Source organism: Salmo salar, chromosome ssa10 (assembly GCF_905237065.1).
Source record: "Salmo salar chromosome ssa10, Ssal_v3.1, whole genome shotgun sequence".
NCBI lineage: Eukaryota > Metazoa > Chordata > Actinopteri > Salmoniformes > Salmonidae > Salmo > Salmo salar.
In genome coordinates, this window is record NC_059451.1 from 46,440,258 (window position 1) to 46,461,264 (window position 21,007).

Below are 21,007 nucleotides of genomic sequence, written 5' to 3' on the forward strand. Positions count from 1 at the left end.
TTCCTGGTATTTTCCTGACATTTTTTTGTATATGCAGACATGAGTGTATGGTCTGTGTAGATTCAGGTATGTACAGCAGGAACGACCGACCTCTGTGCCTTGCTCCCTGTTTGGTGCTCTTTTGCCCTGGAACTATGGGTCAACCCTGTTCGATAGCTGATGGAGAACCAATGGCTACCCATCTTCCCCTGCGCCATCCTCCCCCCTTCCTGATCCTCACTCTCACCCAATCATCTCCCCTGCCCTACCCTCAAACCATTCTCCACCTCTGCCTCACCTTTAGCCGGGGCAGCAGCTGGGGGCTGCCACAGGCTTTATGAGGACCATGTTGTCTTTCCAGATCAGGACAGACAAAGGGAATGAGGGTACGGCTGGAAACATGGCATTCAGTTCCAAGCACATAGACCAATAATGTCGGGCCAATTTCCACTCAACTGACACACATGGAGAGGGTGTAGAATGGTTTGTTATGGAGAGAAGCCAGTATGAAACCACTGTACTGTGTCAGTCCTTTTAGAGATCACTGAACTGAATTTATACACTTTCACATTGATTGATTGTATCAATTATTACTAATGCGTGGGTGGCAATGGGTTATGGAGTAAATGTACTGCCAATGACTTAATTGGAAACATTTGAAACAAGTTAAAGAAGCTGTCTAGTAAATCAAGTGGAAAAAAAACACAAATACATCTTGTGTTTCTACAGCAGGGAAAGACTGAGTTTGGGTATCAGATGGCCATAGAAGGGATACAGCTTTTGTCAAATTAATGTCAATTGTTTTTTGCATTTTAGCTAACCTTAACCCCTTTCCTAACCTAATTCTCTTAATCTGCTATGTTAATTCTCCTAACCTGCTACGTTAATTCTCCTAGCCTGCTCCGAAAAGTAAAATCTGAGGTTTTGACCGAAAGCTGGAGGAGCCCTTCTAGCCATGACCGTACCAGATAGGATAGCATGCCAAGCTGTATCTGCAGGACTCAATACATTTGTGTGGCGAGAAGAAGACTGCTGGGGCACAGAGGAAATGGGAAGGATGGAACATAGCAGAGCATTCTTTCCATGGGGACTTCACTTGATTCTGGTATTTATTTGTATTTATTAGCATCTCCAACAGCTATTGTAAAAGCATCAGCTACTCTGATGACATAATATAGTACAGAGCATTACTAGTCAAGGACTGAAATACATCAATTTAAAACATCACACATAGCTTACATATCAGTACATACACACAATTTCTAGGTCTTATACATAGTACAGTGGAAATTACAATACAAGATATATAAAATGGCTGTGTGATTCATGAGGAGTGTGGAGTGTTTCAATTGAATGTTAACTATTTTATCACTGCACTTTGTTTTAAGGTATTAGAGTCACACTGACAGGATCATGGTGTGTGTGTGTGTGCGTGTGTACGTGTGTTTACATCCATGCAAACACAGCAAACACAGTGGGGTTTTCTGGGCTCATAGTAGCCAACATAAATTGATTCATATGATTTTAGGCCTTGAGGCTGACATGTGCTACAAACTAGCAAGCTACTATGCACTTCCTCTTATTATAACCCTGTATCCTCCTCCCAGAATCCCAGCGGCACTTGCTGACCTGACCTCATATCCCTCTGCTGACTGTCACACATCACTTCACTCATTGTCGCCCCATCTGACTAACTCTAAACACAGCACCATTTTCATCTCTGATGATGGCGACGGCCGGGTGAATGCTGTTTGTTTATTATTACACAGAGCTGTGGCAGGCGTGGGATTTGCTGGGCGGTTTATTCCACTGACCGCCCGGAGGAGGGAATGGTGACAAGGAGGGCGAGATGACAAGTGTCTGGACCTGGCTGTCACCAAGCACCAGGACACACACAGATACGCACGTATGTATGCACACACGCACGCACACACACATACACACACACACCCCACTAGAAGTCTTCTTGGCTTGTTGTGCAGCCATACAGATGACAGACAGCGTTCTGACTCTGAGAGCAGACACATGTTTCCGTAGTTTTCACCTCGTTATCTCTGGGGAAGTTAACACATTATATTACACATCGAAGGGGGTTTACATTTTACATTTCATTTTAGTCATTTAGCAGACACTCTTATCCAGAGCGACTTACAGTAGTGAATGCATACATTTTTTTCTTCTTTTCGTACGGTTACCATAAGGTAATCACACTGATTGTCCTCTGACCCACTCCACTCACCTCTCAAGAGTCTGGACCCTGTAATCTAATCACTGGCTGCCCTGGAGCCCCCAGGGGTCTGGATTGGGGTCCCATGGGTGGGTTTCCTCCACAGACAGAGATGGAGGGAAAGGGTTGTAGGGGGGTTCTCAAGGGGCGAGAGAGGTGTACACTGCATCCCTAACCCGGCTCACATGGGCTTGCAGGAGTGGGTCAGTGTTTATGGAATTCTGCCAGCTCCTCACACAATGGGTGGAAATGGGAATTTAATACAAACTTTCTCACAAAGTTTCACTTCCAGGCCCACTCCCAACACCCACCACTGCCACCCCACTCCACACCAGGCACGGACTGGGACCAGAAATCGGTCCTGGCATTTCTAACACACCAGCAATTTTTTTTTCCTTTTTCCAACCGTACCGGCCCATGTTTTTCCTTGAGGCAACCATACCGGCCCATGTTTTTCCTTGAGGCAACCAAGTATTAGCCAGATAACAATCGTTTTGCAAAAATTATATATTTAATAATAATTAGGTGCCCACTAGGGTAAAAATGGACCAGACCATCTGCCAGATGACCAGTCCGCCCATACCTGACATCCAACATCTCCACCTCTAAAACCACAACAAAATGTCCAAAAAGTACTAAAACACGGAGGGGAGTGCGCAGCTGTAAATTCACCTCTACTGTCTGACATTTTCCCACAGACCAGATTTGTCTGCTTGATTTTGAGGTTTAGTGTTTCAATTCAGATTATCTTCAAGCAATAACACTGTAATACAGTTACAGTGCAACATGCAACACAATGAAAGCTGGTGGTCAGCGTATCCTACTGCTCTTTACATTAACAATAACAGAAAACAATCATCATGTGATGTGATCCAATGTAAACACCATAAATGCATAAACCTCTTCTGATTGTTTGCTCTCCCACTGATGACCTTGTGTGAGGAACACATATTGTGTTTTGACCCTAGCGAGGGGAGATGGGGTGGTTTGTCTGGCGGTGTCCTCTAAAGCAAGTCAACAAACACCGCTCATAATTACCTCAGGACAACAAATAGCTCTCTGGACAATGAGCCATGTCTGAGGAGTATCGAGCCATTGCCTGAGCTCCACCCTGCAATATCCACCTACACACACACACACACACACACACACACACACACACACACACACACACACACACACACACACACACACACACACACACACACACACACACACACAAGCACACACAAGCACGCACAAACAAATGCATCGGCGGGCAGGCAGTCAGGCACTCATGCGCTCAAATACATGCACACACACACCCTGTCTCAGGCTTCTTGAAGCCTCGCGGCACCCAGCAGCCACAGTGTCGACACAGTATCCAGTCTTTTCCCCTGTGGGCTTCCTCTCTCAGAGTCCACTCACTCTGCAACCACCAAGATGTCTGTTTGTTTCTGCATCTATCTGTCCATGTGCTCTACCTTCCATCCATTTTTGAGAACAGCGAGAGTATTTGAGCACAATAAAACGTTTTGCACCACGGCCAAGTTGGATATCCTCCAAAAAACTGGTATGAAACTGATTTGATTTATTTCCTTCTGAGAAAAAGTTGTGCAATTATTTGTAATTCATTCTGGGAAGAAATTGTATAAACTCAGCACTGATGCAAACAAAAAAAGTGTGGAATTATTGTGTCCCTGACAGAAAGTGTAGTCAGTGTGCCTGATAAGATGAGTCTCTGTCCTCATTGTCATGTGTGATGAATCAGTCCTGTGATGGGAGTGTTTGTGACCCTGTGTAGAGGAAATAGGAAGGCCCTCTCAAGGTGATGGTCTATTTACAGTATCAGGAACAGGGAGGTCACCGTCATAGAACCACAGACTAAAACAAACCTGAGCCAACACTGGGAAGTGCCCTCCGTTTGGCCTGTATCAAAATGGAAACATTCTGACCTGGAGACATAACAATAGTCTCCTGCTCTGGACACCTCATCAAAGTATTTTTGTCATTTTTGTATTATGATTATGCTATTCAAAGGTACGGTGAAATGTTGTGTCCTCACCTATTTTGAGCAGTTTCATGCAATCACATAAGACAAACGTAACAAGTGAGATGTAGATTATATCAGAATTGTATTTATCTGAACCAAGCCCTCAAATCCCTCAGAAATACACTCCATTTTAAGCAAATCATGAACTCTCATTGAAAACAGGAAGTTTCGAACAATAAGACGTTGAGTCAACTTCAGTTGTCTGAGGGCATCAGGAAACGTAAAGAAAACATTAAAACAACCATTTCAAAGCCCGCCCATCCAGAAATAAGAGAAGTGAGTGGTACTTAAACTTCTCTAAATGAGTATTATAAAGTGAGACACGGGACCTGATCCATCTGATTGCAGCTGTAATGGTAGAATAGCAGAGACTCAACAAGCAGACTGTTCATAATCATTTCCTCAGGCTGGTTGGAACAGTGAAGGAGACGCCAAATGACCACCAGCTGCAGGGATCACAACTAACTTACTGGGAGGAAAGAACACAGCTATTACATTACCCATCTACTATTATTACATAGATCTGACTGTGGCCTTGCAGCTAGAGAAAACTCAGTGTGCATAGGCCTACTATTACTACCATGCAAAAGGCAGTGTCAGCATTTAGGGAAAGTTAAAATGCTGAAGTTGTCTGTGATGCGATTCGAACACGCATCCTTTGAGTCGCTAGAGGTTTGCGTTATACATCCACCCTGACCAACCACCTTACTTTTGTTTTTTGCGTTAAGTAACCTTTTGTCTTATGTAACCATACCAAATGTATACATATACTAATTTCACTGTCCCAGACTTACATTTACTATGTTACATCTAGTCTATGAGATTCTGGATTCAAACAGGCAACCTTTTAGTTATATGCCCACCCATCCACCCCAACCAACAAGTCTACTATTGTTTTTCCCATAAGTAACCGTATGTCTTATGTAACCATACCAAACCTAACAACCTAACACACCTAACAACCTACCAAACCAAACATATACTAATTTGAGTGTCCCGGATTTTCGTTTACTGTGTTATGTCTAGTCTATGAGACCAGCCTGGGGCAGAGAGATGTAGAATATGTCTCAGGGAAATAAAAAACACATGCACATCTAAATGCATTAAAACCAACCATTCTTGGGCATCGTCAAAAGTGTGCAAATACATAAAACAATGATGACATTTGTTGCAGGATAATTTTTCAAAATGCTATTTTTTAGGCCTACGTGAATTATTGACTTGGCTAACAACGCATTTGGTGGAAATATAGAAATTGATTGGAAAACGAATTTACATTCTATGACAAGTAGAAAGTAGGCTAATCCACAAACTAATGCAAAACTCTGCAACTGAAATCAGAACCAAGGCTTTTGGAGAGTAACGACCTCTTTCCCCTCGTGACGCTCTTCCTTCCTCTCCTCTCCCACCCAGAGTCAGAACGCTCAGATTGGATCTTGGAGAATGTGACATGATCTGGAACATCATAGGGAAAGAGATATCACTGCGAGGATTACTTTACTGTTAAAAACAGTTACTGGAATTGATGGAAATGCGCAAAGACACGCGCGGTTCTTTGGCATGCTGGGGACCGTCACTCGGAATGTAGAAGTGTCGCTTTTAACCGAAGAATTGGATTGGAGAAACCACTGCTCATTTGCGCTTTGCTGTTTTGAGGATTACAATTATGATTGATATCTTGTACTTGTTGTGCCTCATACCTGTGTCAGGTAAGTGGGGGGGATGGGGGGGGGGACAAGCTTATTCTGATCCATTCAATTTTAAACCCTAAATAAATTGTATCCTAAAACACAGTAATACCCCTTTCACACACAGTCAAAGATCACACAAATGTACAATGCCTGCTTGTTTTTGGCCAAGGTAAAATTCGTTTTATACTGGATATTCAGAGGATATTCGGTTTTCTCTCATCAATAGCTATTGAACCAAGCATGCCATGACCATGAAGATGGTATATTCTGAAACAGGGGTGGATGGAGAATAATCCACACCATAAAAAATATATATACAGTTGTCGGAAGTTTACATACACCTTAGCCAAATACATTTAAACTCAGTTTTTCACAATTCCTGACATTTAATCCTAGTAAAAATTCCCTGTCTTAGGTCAGTTAGGATCACCACTTTATTTTAAGAATGTGAAATGTCAGAATAATAGTAGAGAGAATGATTTATTTCAGCTTTTATTTCTTTCATCACATTCCCAGTGGGTCAGAAGTTTACATACACTCAATTAGTATTTGGTAGCATTGCTTTTAAATTGTTTAACTTGGGTCAAATGTTTCAGGTAGCCTTCCACAAGCTTCCCACAATAAGTTGGGTGAATTTTGGCCCATTCCTCGTGACAGAGCTGGTGTAACTGAGTCAGGTTTGTAGGCCTCCTTGTTCGCACACGCTTTTTCCGTTCTGCCCACAAATGTTCTATATGATTGAGGTCAGGGCTTTGTGAGGGCTACTCCAATACCTTGACTTTGTTGTCCTTAAGCCATTTTGACACAACTTTGGAAGTATGCTTGGGGTCATTGTCCATTTGGAAGACCCATTTGCGACCAAATTTTAACTTCCTGACTGATGTCTTCTGATGGCCTTGAAATACATCCACAGGTACACCTCCAATTAAAGCCATGACATTACATTTTCCAAGCTGTTTAAAGGCACAGTCAACTTAGTGTATGTAAACATCTGACCCACTGGAATTGTGATACAGTGAATTATAAGTGAAATAATCTATCTGTAAACAGTTGTTGGAAAAATTACTTGTGTCATGTACAAAGTAGATGTCCTAAATGACTTGCCAAAACGATAGTTTGTTAACAAGAAATTTGTGGAGTGGTTGAAAAACGAGTTTTAATGACCCCAACCTAAGTGTATGTAAACTTCCGACTTCAACTGTATACTGTATATATTATGATTTCGATTTCAGTCTTCAATAGCTCGTACACAAAGCGTGGCATGACCTTCACACAGGTGGAGGATGGAAAAAATCCACAGCTTAGGGATATTTTATTTTATTAATTTAGCCAACGCTCTTATCCAGAGTGACTTACAGGCGCACTTACGGTTAAGTGCCCTGATCAAGGGCACAGCGTCAGTTTTTTCACGTAGTCAGCTCAGGGATTTGAACCAGCGACCTTCCGGTTACTGACACAACACTCTTAACCACTAGGCTAAGACCTCCCTGTTTGAAATACAAACAGCCCCCAAGGTTTAACAACATCCCCCCATTCCCCTTCGCTTCCTAATTTACCAGTTACCCACTGATATGTATAAAAGGGGTATGTATACATGCAAGAAAGTGGTAAATAAGGGGCTGTTTGAAAGGGGCCCTTATAAACATTGCCTGGTATTTTTTACAGGTAATATACTACACCTTCTGTCTGAAATAGGTATAAGCTACATTACTCAAGGTGCTTATTAGATGTTGTAATCATTTCCACTGAATGTTTAAGCCCCAGAAAGAAGGATATAACGTAGGCTATGCAAGGCAACTGTAATTTAGATTTCTGAACATCAGAATTGATTTGACACAACAAGTTATGGGCTACTATAAAAGTTCAAGGGGAGTGCAGAATGCATCCTCCTGAGAGAGCAGGAGCTCATCCCTGTTTCCTTCTATTGTTCCGTGGATCAGGGCTCAAATGCCACAGAACAGGAATGATGTCGGATTTATGTTGCACCATTTCTGTGCCACCATATATGATGTGTTTTGTTATTTGGCTCCTAATGATTTATGTTGGGGGCACTGATTCTAGGTCAGTTTGTAACTGAAATATGTCCCCAGGTTGTAGCGTTATGCCCTCAGGCCCTCAAATTCTAATCTGGACCTCGAAGCCAGTTCCATTGCTTTTTTCCCCCATTCTTAATAATCTGGTAGAACAGAACACCAGCAATAGCCTGGACCTCGTAGGGTAAGATTTAAATACCCCTGCCCTAAGGTCTAGTACTGTTTGTTTGGGTTAGAATGAATGAACTGATTTTTATAACATCAGTAGATTACTACTGTAGCTTCCCTTTGTTGTTTTATCTCATAATAGTGTAGGTTACTGTATCATGTGAGCGATGCCATCTCGTCCATACAGGTGCGGTTACAGACCTGACGATGATCTCCAACGCCGAGGCCTCCACCCCTCAGCGCTTCTCCATATCTTGCCTCATAGGGGAGCGGGACGCAGCAGAGTTAGACCTGGACATCAAGAAGGACAACAGCATTCTCATCCTCCCCTCACCGTCCCGATACAGCGTCAAGAGGCCCAAGACCAAGGAGGTGGTGGCCAATGAGTTTGTTGGTATAGTGGACCAGACGGGCATCTTCTATTGTCATGCATCAAAGGGAACTAGTCCTACTAGAAACCAGGTCACAGTCACTCTCATCAACAACTACAGCAAAGGTAAGGAAGAGGCTCTCAGAGAGAGAGAGAGAGAGAGAGAGAGAGAGAGAGAGAGAGAGAGAGAACACATCTTCTTCTGTATTGCTCCTTCCAGGTCTTTTTGTCCCGGTCCACCTCACAGTGACGACTAACAGAGGGGACACAGTCCACCTGGCCATGCAAGTCCTCAGCTCCCAGAGGAGAGATGTCACCTGGAAGTACAATGGTGAGTTACGGAGGGAGGGAGGGATGGCATGGAGGAATGGATGGATGGAGGGAATAGATTAATCTAAATGAGAAAATGACATGGCAATATAGCCAATTGCTTGATTCATTGATTAATGATGTGCTGACTCATACTGTGTTCTATCACCAGGAAACTATTTCTACATGACCCACTGGGGTGATGTGTCCAACAGTACGACTGTACTAACCCTTGAGGACGTGGCTCATGCCAACGAGGGCATCTACAGTGCAGGCTTCGTGGGAGACAGTCCCATCAATGGAGCCTGGATGAGGCTGATTGTCAGAGGTACAGAAGGGGTGTTCATATTAAACACACACACAGACAAAGACACACACACACACACATACACAAATTGACTCGTTCATTTTAGTAGTTCGTTTGACCTGCTAGTGCTGGCCGCAATGAGTCCTACAGCAGTATTAATACACTCTCTTCCGGCTCAGTGTAAGATGGTGTAAGAATGACGGCAGTTCATTGATTATTGAACGTTATGATGGACACAGCTTTGTAGAACCAAACATACACAGCCTCTACTCAACAAACTCCAACTCGAGAGCAAATCGTTTGGGGGCTGCAGTTTACGAACGACATTGGGCTTATCACCCTCACAGCAGTCAAGCAATGCACTCCGCCATGAGTCGTTCACAATCTAGTCCGGTTGCGTCCACAACTTCGCTTCGAATGTATCAAAAAAGTATCTTATTCGTATGCCTAGCAATCAACAAATTTTACACGTTTCAGTCACAAATGACAGCTCCAATAAGCCCCCTATGGTGAACGACATATGAGAGGCTTGTAGAATCATGACTCTTGAGTTTTCAGTTCATCATTCACCAGTAGGGGGTCCTGGTGCTCTGGGCATTACTGACTCAAATAAAATGAGTTGAAAGATTCGTTATTTTGACTGAACGAGTCGAAAAGATCAGAGTCAGTAAAATAAACTGAACTTCCCATCGCTATTGTATACTGTATGAACTGGGATTGATCTATTGTATACTGTATGAACTGGGATTGATCTATTGTATACTGTATGAACTGGGATTGATCTATTGTATACTGTATGAACTGGGATTGATCTATTGTATACTGTATGAACTGGGATTGATCTATTGTGTACTGTATGAACTGGGATTGATCTATTGTATACTGTATGAACTGGGATGTATCTATTGTATACTGTATGAACTGGGATGTATCTATTGTATACTGTATGAACTGGGATTGATCTATTGTATACTGTATGAACTGGGATTGATCTATTGTATACTGTATGAACTGGGATTGATCTATTGTATACTGTATGAACTGGGATTGATCTATTGTATACTGTATGAACTGGGATTGATCTATTGTATACTCTCTGAACTGGGATTGATCTATTGTATACTGTATGAACTGGGATTGATCTATTGTATACTGTATGAACTGGGATTGATCTATTGTATACTGTCTGTACTGGGATTGATCTATTGTATACTGTATGAACTGGGATTGATCTATTGTATACTGTCTGTACTGGGATTGATCTATTGTATACTGTCTGTACTGGGATTGATCTATTGTATACTGTCTGTACTGGGATTTATCTATTGTATACTGAAAGAACTGGGATGTATCTATTGTATACTGTGTGAACTGGGATTGATCTATTGTATACTGTCTGTACTGGGATTTATCTGTTGTATACTGTCTGTACTGGGATTTATCTATTGTATACTGTCTGTACTGGGATTGATCTATTGTATATGACTATACTGGGATTGATCTATTGTATACTGTCTGTACTGGGATTGATCTATTGTATACTGTCTGTACTGGGATTGATCTATTGTATACTGTCTGTACTGGGATTGATCTATTGTATACTGTCTGTACTGGGATTGATCTATTGTATACTGTCTGTACTGGGATTGATCTATTGTATACTGTCTGTACTGGGATTGATCTATTGTATACTGTCTGTACTGGGATTGATCTATTGTATACGACTATACTGGGATTGATCTATTGTATACTGTCTGTACTGGGATTGATCTATTGTATACTGTCTGTACTGGGATTTATCTATTGTATACGACTATACTAGGATTGATCTATTGTATACTGTCTGTACTGGGATTGATCTATTGTATACGACTATACTGGGATTGATCTATTGTATACTGTCTGTACTGGGATTGATCTATTGTATACTGTCTGTACTGGGATTTATCTATTGTATACGACTATACTGGGATTGATCTATTGTATACTGTCTGTACTGGGATTGATCTATTGTATACGACTATACTGGGATTGATCTATTGTATACTGTCTGTACTGGGATTGATCTATTGTATACTGTCTGTACTGGGATTTATCTATTGTATACGACTATACTGGGATTGATCTATTGTATACTGTATGAACTGGGATTGATCTATTGTATACTGTATGAACTGGGATTGATCTATTGTATACTGTCTGTACTGGGATTGATCTATTGTATACTGTATGAACTGGGATTGATCTATTGTATACTGTCTGTACTGGGATTGATCTATTGTATACTGTCTGTACTGGGATTGATCTATTGTATACTGTCTGTACTGGGATTTATCTATTGTATACTGAAAGAACTGGGATGTATCTATTGTATACTGTCTGTACTGGGATTGATCTATTGTATACGACTATACTGGGATTGATCTATTGTATACTGTCTGTACTGGGATTGATCTATTGTATACTGTCTGTACTGGGATTTATCTATTGTATACGACTATACTGGGATTGATATATTGTATACTGTCTGTACTGGGATTGATCTATTGTATACTGTCTGTACTGGGATTGATCTATTTTCATCTGGATGCAAGCCTGACAATACATTTAGTTATTTATTCTCTGAAACATTTTTGGTTGGACATTGTTAGTACTAAGTTAATAGTCTTATTAACACCTGTATTACCTTTATTTATATTTAACCCTTACTTTACCAGGTAAGTTGACTGAGAACACAGGATCATTTACAGCAACGACCTGAGGAATAGTTAGTAGGGGAGAGGAGGGGGATGAATGAGCCAATTGGAAGCTGGGGATGATTAGGTGACCATGATGGTATGAAAGCCAGATTGGGAATTTAGCCAGAACACCGGGGTTAACACCCCTACTCTTACAATAAGTGCCATGGGATCTTTAGTGACCACAGAGAGTCTGGACACCCGTTTAACGTCCCATCCGAAAGACGACATCCTACACAGGGCAATGTCACCAATCACTGCCCTGGGGAAAGAGTGCCTCCTACTGGCCCTCCAACACCTCTCCCAGCAGCATCTCTCTTACTGCTAACCATTATAAGGATCTGTATGATGATTCACATATGGATGAGGTGTTTGTATTTGGGTGGGTTGGCCACTGATGCTTCTCTGCTGTCGCTCCCAGACTGTGCCAGTAAGAAGTGGGGTGCCGACTGTGACAAGGACTGTCCAGAGTGTCTCAATGGAGGGGTGTGTCACGACAGTGACGGGGACTGTATCTGTCCACCAGGGTTCATGGGGATGCGCTGCGAGACAGGTGAGTGTGGGTGTGTCTGGGTGTGAGTGTGGTTGTGTGTGTGGGGGAGGGGTGGGGGGTTTACAGGCAATATGTTAAAGAATAAAATTGTGGCCTTGAAGCTGACACATACACACAATTGCTAATTTGTAGTGTGTGTGTGTGTGTGTGTGTGTGTGTGTGTGTGTGTGTGTGTGTGTGTGTGTGTGTGTGTGTGTGTGTGTGTGTGTGTGTGTGTCCATAAGTGTGTATAAGTGTGTGCGTGGCGTGTGTAAAATACAAGTATATTCTATTGACAAACTGTTTGAAGTAACTGTACCTGTCCTGTACTAAATCTAGAACTTGTAATGTATTCCCTTCCAGCCTGCAGAGAGGGGATGTTTGGCCGTAACTGCCAGGAGTGGTGCAGGTCTGAGCTGGACTGTGTAGGGCTGAGGTTCTGCCTGGCTGACCCTTACGGATGCTCCTGTGCCAGCGGATGGTTTGGGAACCACTGCAACAGATGTGAGTTAATTTGTTATAAATAGGGTTATGGCGTATTTTCAGCCTTGGATTGACCAATAAATATTGATTGTACTGTACAACCAACCTATCAACATTACTGTCACTAGCGTCATAAGGATTGGACCAAGGCGCAGCGGGTAAAGTGCTTATCTTCTTAATTTATTTAGAGAAAACACTTAAACAAAATAAACAAACAACGAAAAACAGTTCCATAAGGCTCCCAGACTATACAGAAAATAACCACCCACAAAACACAAGTGAAACAAACTCAACTAAATATGGCCTCCAATTAGAGACAACCAGCTGCCTCTAATTGGAGGTCCTACCAAAAACCCAACATAGAAATAGAAAACTAGATTTAAACATAGAAATAGAAAACAGAACCTAAACCAAAAACACCGAAACACACAAAACAAACACCCCCTGCCACGCCCTGACCAAACTACAATGACAAATAACCCTTTTTTCTGGTCAGGACGTGACAGTACCCCCCCCAAAGTTGCAGACCACGAATGCACCTCAAAAACAAAAACCCCACAAAAACAACCCCAAACTTAAAGGGAGGGAAGGGAGGGTGGCCACCGTCAACGACGGTCCCTGTGCTACACCCCCCCTTCCCAATCCTCCCACTACGGAGGTGGCTCTGGCTCTGGGCGTAGCTCCCGTTCAGAAGACTCTGGGCTGCGCATTGCCTCCAGGGAGAAGTGAGAGGCGTCGCTGGAGGCCCCTGGCTGAGAGGCGTCGCTGGAGACCCCGGGCTGAGAGGCATCGCTGGAGACCCCGGGCTGAGAGGCGTCGCTGAAGACCCCGGGCTGAGAGGTGTCACTGGAGACCCCAAGCTGAGGAGCGTCGATGGAAGCCCCGGGCTGGGGAGCGTCGCTGGAGGCTCCTGGCTGAGGGGCGTCGCTGGAGGCCCCGGGCTGGGGAGTGTCGCTGGAGGCTCAGGGCTGAGGAGCGTCGCTGGAGGCTCAGGGCTGAGGAGCGTCGCTGGAGCGTCGCTGGAGGCTCAGGGCTGAGGAGCGTCGCTGGAGGCTCATGGCTGAGGAGCGTCGCTGGAAGCTCCGGGCTGAGGAGCGTCGCTGGAAGCTCCGGGCTGAGGAGTGTCGCTGGAGGCCTCCTGCGTGGAGCTGGGACCGGTCTCCCCGGACTGGGAAGACTTACAGGAGATTGGGTGCGCAGAGCGGGCACGGGGCACACTGGGCCGTGGAGGCGCACCGGCGGTCTGGAACTCAGGGCTGGCACACCCCGTCCTGGCTGAGTGGTCACTGTAGCCCTGCACGGGCGGAACGCTGGCACATGGTGAACTGGGCTGTGCTGGAGAGTGAGGGCTGCCGTGCGTAGAGCAGGCGCAGGGTAAGCTGGACCGAGAAGACGCACTGGTGGCCAGATGCACTGCGCCGGCGCACTTCTCCCTGGCTGCCGGCCAACTCTCGCCCGGCAACGCTGCGGAGCCCTTACTGGCCACCCACAAAACACAAGTGAAACAAACCTCAACTAAATATGGCCTCCAATTAGAGGCAACGACAACCAGCTGCCTCTAATTGGAGGTCCTACCAAAAACCCAACAAAGAAATAGAAAACTAGATTTAAACATAGAAATAGAAAACATAGAACCTAAACCAAAAACACCGAAACACACAAAACAAATACCCCCTGCCACGCCCTGACCAAACTACAATGACAAATAACCCCTTTTTTCTGGTCAGGACGTGACAATTACTGCATGTGTTAAAATAGATACGTACATAACATGCATAGCCAGATCAGGAAGCAATTCATGACACACTTATTAGAACCCCAACACCTTGGCATTCCCATCCTAATGTCTTCCCTCCCCCTCTCCCCCAGCCTGCCACAGGGACATGTACGGGGCAGACTGCAGCCTGAGCTGTAGGTGTAAGAACGGGGGTGTGTGTAACCGTTTCAGTGGATGTCAGTGTCCCACTGGCTGGAGAGGACAGCACTGTGAGAAATCAGGTAGGTAAACATTACTTCGTCTTCCTCATCTTCCTTCTCCTCATCATCAACACCACTGGTGCCTCTACCAAGCATCTTCTTCCTCACCTTCATCTGTTTCTCCCCGATCAGACCGTGCCCCTCAGATCTTGGACATGGCCAGTAGTCTAGAGTGGAACCTTGACTCCAGCCCTGAGATCCTGTGTTCTGCCACAGGCAACCCCCTGCCTAGCCACACCAGCATCGAGCTGCGCAAACTGGACAGTTCTGTGCTCAAGGTAGAGGCAATGGAGGGATGACCAGGGTATTTATTTTATATTGGATTATTCCATTACTGGGAATCAAACTGTGATGGTGTAGTCAGTGAGATTTGGGAAATTCTGTGTTTTTGTAACAATGAAAATAGGTCAGTATTTTTTATAATAATGTCAGTTGGCTCAACATACAGACTTACCAATATCTATTTGGACCTCTCTCAGGCGTCTCGCACCACCATGGACTCCAATAAGAGCACAGCCCAGTTTGAGATCCCCCGTCTGTCTTTCGAGCATGCTGGGTTATGGGAGTGCAGGGTCTCCACCAATGGGGGACAAGACTCCCGCAAGTTCAACCTCACTGTCAAAGGTCAGAAGAGAAAAGTATTTTACTGGTCCAGATCAGTCAGTGTGAGGTGCTTAACATCGAGGGCAGCTTTCCTAGATACAGAGGAACCCTAGTCCTGGACTTGAACATACTTTTTAGTGCAGGACTTAATTTGAGTGGGAAACCTGTCCTAAATACACACTGAGAAAAATGGTAGATAAAAAGGTTTTAATGTTCTGGTTGAAACTTGTCATATCACCCGTCTCACCCACATCCTCACCCCCACCTGCTCTCTCCCCAGAGCCGCCGTGCCCCAGCACCCCTCCCAAGCTGCTGGAGAAGAGGAGTAAGCAACTGGTGGTGATGCCTGTGGACTCCTACAGAGGAGACGGACCCATAGACTCCACCAAGCTCCTCTACAAGCCCATGGAGACCGGAGACTCCTGGTCCTCCATCATAGGTATGTCAGGTGGAGTTTGATCTCATGTAAAGTCATGGGAGTTACAACTACATATCTTGGCAAGTGGCAACATGCGTTATTATCCATTTCACAGGAAAAATCGCCTTTCCTGAAAACATTTTGACAATTTGTCATTATCAACATACTAATGTATTATAAACTGGGTAGTTTGAGCCCTGAATGCTGATTGGATGACAGCTGTGGTATATCAGAACGTATACCACGGGTATGACAAAACATGTATTTTTACTGCTCTAATTACATTGGTAACCAGTTTCTATAACAATAAGGCACCTTGGGGTTTGTGGTATATGGCCAATATACCACGGCTAAGGGCTGTGTCCAGGCACTCCGTGTTGCCCCGCTCGGGCCTTGTTGCTTAATTATACAGTATACACTTTAGATCCCTACGCTACATTGATAATGGTCTCTGATGCTCTCTCTCTCTGTGTTCATGTTCTTCAGTGTACAGTAGAGAGCCTATAACTCTGATGAATCTGAAGCCGTCTACACGCTACCACGTCCGTGTCCAGCTGACTCGTCCTGGGGAGGGAGGGGAGGGAACTCTGGGGCCTGAGGCCATCATGGAGACTGACTGTCCAGGTGAGAAACAACATAGCGGCTATTTTAGTTTTTGTAGTATCGTAATGGAAGAAAGTCAGAGCAGAGGTTTGGTGAAGCTGCAGAGGGGGAGGGTGTGTGTGTGTGTGTGTGTGTGTGTGTGTGTGTGTGTGTGTGTGTGTGTGTGTGTGTGTGTGTGTGTGTGTGTGTGTGTGTGTGTGTGTGTGTGTGTGTGTGTGTGTGTGTGTGTGTGTGTGTGAGTTGAAGTTAGTAGAAGTTTGTCCTAGTGGACAGCTAAGAGCTGGTTCTGAATCTGAGAATGGTTCTTTAATTCTGAGGTCTATAAGAATGTTCTTTGCCAGTCTGTAAACCAGAGGCTAAGTAAACAGTAGAATGAGTAAGTACCCCAGGCTGGTGGACCTCTCCCTGACTGCGTGTTCTGTGTCGCTGCTCTAGAGCCAACGGTTCGACCAGAGATTGACTTCAGTTCGCTGGAGGGCCGCAACGCCACCGTACGCTGGCTGTTGCCTGGCAACGCGGGCGGGGCCGTGGGTGCGGCCAGCGGGTTCTTAGTGCAGCTCTTTGGGCCCTCCCCCTCAGGAGAGAAGCTGAGAGAGGAGACCACCCTGCTCAATGTGCTCTCCACCAAGTTCTACAACCTGCAGTACCACCAAGACTACACAGTGGTCGTCAGGCTACTCAACTGTGGCAGTCTGGGGCCTACCTCTAAGCCTTACCACTTCCGCATCAACAGCCAGGGTAACTAACAAAAGCTCTTTCTATTGGCTTAGCGGGGAGTATTGACGAGTGTGATTGGTGGATGTATGGTGTATGGTGCCTGGCTTCCCCCTGCCCTCGTAGTGTGTCATGATTAAAGAAAGGAAATCAGGATGAAAGCATTGTGCAGCATTGAGCAATAGCCATGTAGCCATGTAGCCATGTAGCCATGTAGCCATGTAGCCATGTAGCATAAGATAACACCTTCTGACTAATACTAAGCCTGATGTATCCTCTCTTTTCCCCTCTCTTTTCCCCTCTCTCCCTCTCCTCCCCTCTCCCTCAGGTCCCTCCTCCCCTCGTAAAGTCCAGGCCCTGCCCCTGTCTGTGTCTGCGGTGCAGGTGAAGTGGCAGCCCCCTGAGGACCCTAACGGGGGCATAGTGAAGTACATCATAGAGTACCAGCCAGTGGGTCAGGGCAGCCTGCACCCCTGGGTAGATACTGACGATGGCAACAAGACGGCTAAAGACGTGACAGCGCTTAACGGGAGTACTCTCTACCAGTTCAGAGTGAGAGCCTTCTCTAAAGTACCGGGGGAGTGGAGCAAATTGGTCCATGCCAGGACCCAGGGAGATGGTGAGAGTTAGATTACGCCGCTCTGTAATCCCAAATGAATAACAGTGTGTGAGAGAGAGAGAGAGAGAGAGAGAGAGAGAGAGATACTTAGCCTAATACTAAGGAAACTTAGCCTATTGTACATAAGAAATAGGAGATGCCCAGGCGATTCTCACTGCACACCTCCTCACCTCCTCCTCTCCTCCTCACCTCCTCATCTCCTCCTCACCTCCTCATCTCTCCTCCTCTCCTTCTCATCTCCTCCTCCTCTCCTTCTCATCTCCTCCTCACCTCCTCTCCTCATCTCCTCCTCACCTCCTCTCCTCCTCATCTCCTCCTCTCCTCCTCCTCTCCTCCTCACCTCCTCACCTCCTCATCTCCTCATCTCTCCTCCTCACCTCCTCCTCTCTCCTCCTCTCCTCCTCACCTTCTCATCTCCTCCTCCCCTCATCTCCTCATCTCCTCCTCTCCTCCTCATCTCCTCCTCACCTCCTCCTCTCCTTCTCATCTCCTCCTCTCCTCCTCATCTCTCCTCCTCTCCTCCTCCTCACCTCCTAATCTCCTCCTCACCTCCCCTTTCAGGCTTCCAGGACTTCACTCCAACCACCCAGGGTGTGGGGGGGCGTCCAGGCAGCGAGGGCTACCAGCTGGTGGTGGCAGTAGTGGGGTCTGTGATGGTCACCTGTGTCACCATCCTGCTGGCCCTGCTGGCCCTCTTCTGCATCCGCAAGACCCTGCTCAACCGCAGACGCAGCTTCACCTACCAGTCTGGATCGGTGAGAGACAGAGTGAGAGAGAGACACAGCATATACCACAGTCATTAACTAGTTCACTAAATATACACTGAGTGTACAAAACATTAAGAACACCTTCCTAATATTGAGTTGCCCCCCCTCTTGCCCTCATAACAGACTCAATTCATCGGGGTATGGATTCTTCAAAGTGTCAAAAGCGTTCCACAGGGATGCTGGACAATGTTGACTCCAATGCTTCCCACAGTTGTGTCAAGTTGGCTGGAAGTCCTTTGGGTGGTGGACCATTCACGGGAAACTGTTGAGCATGAAAACCCAGCAATGTTGCGGTTCTTGACACAAACCAGTGTGCCTGGCACCTACTACCACACCCCGTTCAAAAGCACTTCAATCTTTTGTCTTGCCCATTCACCCTCTGTATGGCACACATACACAATCCATGTCTCAATTGTTTCAAGGCTTGAAAATCCTTCTTTAACCTGCCTCCTCCCCTTCATATACAATGATTGAAGTGGATTTAACAAGTGACATCAATAAGGGATCATATAGTTCACCTGGACTCATGCGGCCATTATACTGTGGAAAGCAGGTGTTCTTAATGTTTTGTACAGTGTATATATCCCCTTTTTACGCTATATTATACATAGCGACATATTATTAGAAACCTCTCTATATATAAAATGTTTATACTTTGACTGATTAAAAACGAAATAAATGAATCATTGCAACCCGTAGGGAGAGGAGACCATCCTGCAGTTTAACTCTGGGACCCTGACCCTGACGAGGAGACCCAAGCCTGCGGCCGAGTCCCTCACCTACCCCATCCTGGAGTGGGATGACATCAAGTTCGAGGACGTCATCGGAGAGGGCAACTTCGGCCAGGTCATCAAGGCCATGATCAAGAAGGATGGGGCCAAGATGAGCGCTGCTATCAAGATGCTGAAAGGTAGTATGTACCACACAAACACACGCAGGCACACACACCAAAACAGACACACACAGACACACAAAGACACACACACTAAAAACTCTGACAACAAGCCAGGGGTCAAATTGAACAAGCTTCTTTCTCTGTACCTGTTTGTAACTTGCTATGTTTGCTGTGTTTCGTTTTGAGCAGAGTTTGCCTCTGAGAATGACCACCGGGACTTTGCAGGAGAGCTGGAGGTATTGTGTAAACTGGGCCAGCATCCCAACGTCATCAACCTCATAGGAGCCGTGTGAAAACAGGGGTGAGTCTCCCACGTACTGGTCAGGGTGGGGAATTACATGATTTTAATTGATGCTATAATAATACTACTGGACGTAATATAATAATACTTCCCTCTTCAAGGGAATACTTTTAAATATGAGTTTTGATAGAAATAAGCCTGTATTATTTGATGTTTTGCTATAGCATGTTAATAGTGATTTTAAGATGTCAAGCTGAACGTTTGTTACACTTCATTATGTAAACCTACAGGTCAACTTTGTATTTGTTCAGTACTGATTCCATACTGCTTAGTTGCCTGAGCCCAAAATGCAGGGCATGAAGTGGTTAATATCCTGAGTTATCCGGATGCATACAGATCCTCTGCTGTGCACCTGGACACGACTGTGTGTCGTCCAACCCAAACAAACCCTGTCTATCTGCAACAAGCATTTCCACTATCACATTTGTTTTGCTTGTCCATACGCCACATCAGCAAACGGTTCCGCTGCTGCATATCTATCTGTGTGATACAGAGCCTTGGGACCAAGCTCTGAGCATGACATTTCAATTTCCATACCACATCTGATGGTTTCAGGACATAATTGAATTGCCTGTTTCTCTTTGTACTTTAGAGGGAGATTACAAAAACAACTCAACCATGAGAAAAAATACATCCTACCAAAGCACTGTGTTTCACAATCCCAATGGTTCTCAAGTAGCCCTGAGAGAGAAACCAGAATGGCTGGTTAATGCTGTCTCTCTCTCTCTCTCTCTCTCTCTCTCTCTCTCTCTCTCTCTCTCTCTCTCTCTCTCTCTCTCTCTCCCCCCCTCTCGACAGAATAATGATGATTACAACACAGATCTAGAATTATATTTCTATGGCTACATTATGATACTCAGTTCCTGCCTTCCTACCTTTCCATGGCTAACTTTTATGCATACGGTATCTCCCTTAGCAACCTTCTCCATAAAGTGTACAAGTAAATCATAAACTTCCTTCACTTTTCCCTAACTGCCTCTCTCTACCTGTGTAGGGTACCTGTACATTGCCATTGAGTACGCCCCCTATGGTAACCTGCTTGACTTTCTGCGTAAGAGCCGAGTCCTGGAGACAGACCCCGCCTTTGCCAAGGAGCATGGCACCGCATCCACCCTCACCTCACAACAACTGCTGCAGTTCGCCGTCGACGTGGCAACTGGCATGCACTACCTTAGTGACAAACAGGTATGGTATACACACAGATGTCTCTGTGAACTCTAAAGATGTGTCCCTGTGTTGGG

General features: G+C 45.1%; 1 protein-coding gene across 1 annotated transcript in view; it reads left to right on the forward strand.

Annotated features, from left to right (window-relative positions):
• Nucleotides 1-3,541: 3,541 nt before the first annotated feature.
• The window catches only part of LOC106560517 (tyrosine-protein kinase receptor Tie-1-like), a 25,269-nt gene continuing 7,803 nt past the window's right edge, over nt 3,542-21,007 (forward strand). The window contains 18 exon segments of the mRNA XM_045687842.1: nt 3,542-3,758; nt 8,318-8,626; nt 8,721-8,831; nt 8,982-9,137; nt 12,276-12,407; nt 12,750-12,890; nt 14,739-14,867; nt 14,979-15,124; nt 15,326-15,470; nt 15,730-15,888; nt 16,354-16,491; nt 16,906-17,208; nt 17,513-17,803; nt 18,365-18,558; nt 19,270-19,480; nt 19,655-19,752; nt 19,754-19,766; nt 20,761-20,951. Of these exon segments, the coding sequence (XP_045543798.1) occupies nt 3,629-3,758; nt 8,318-8,626; nt 8,721-8,831; nt 8,982-9,137; nt 12,276-12,407; nt 12,750-12,890; nt 14,739-14,867; nt 14,979-15,124; nt 15,326-15,470; nt 15,730-15,888; nt 16,354-16,491; nt 16,906-17,208; nt 17,513-17,803; nt 18,365-18,558; nt 19,270-19,480; nt 19,655-19,752; nt 19,754-19,766; nt 20,761-20,951 (2,997 nt within the window). The 5' untranslated portion in view covers nt 3,542-3,628.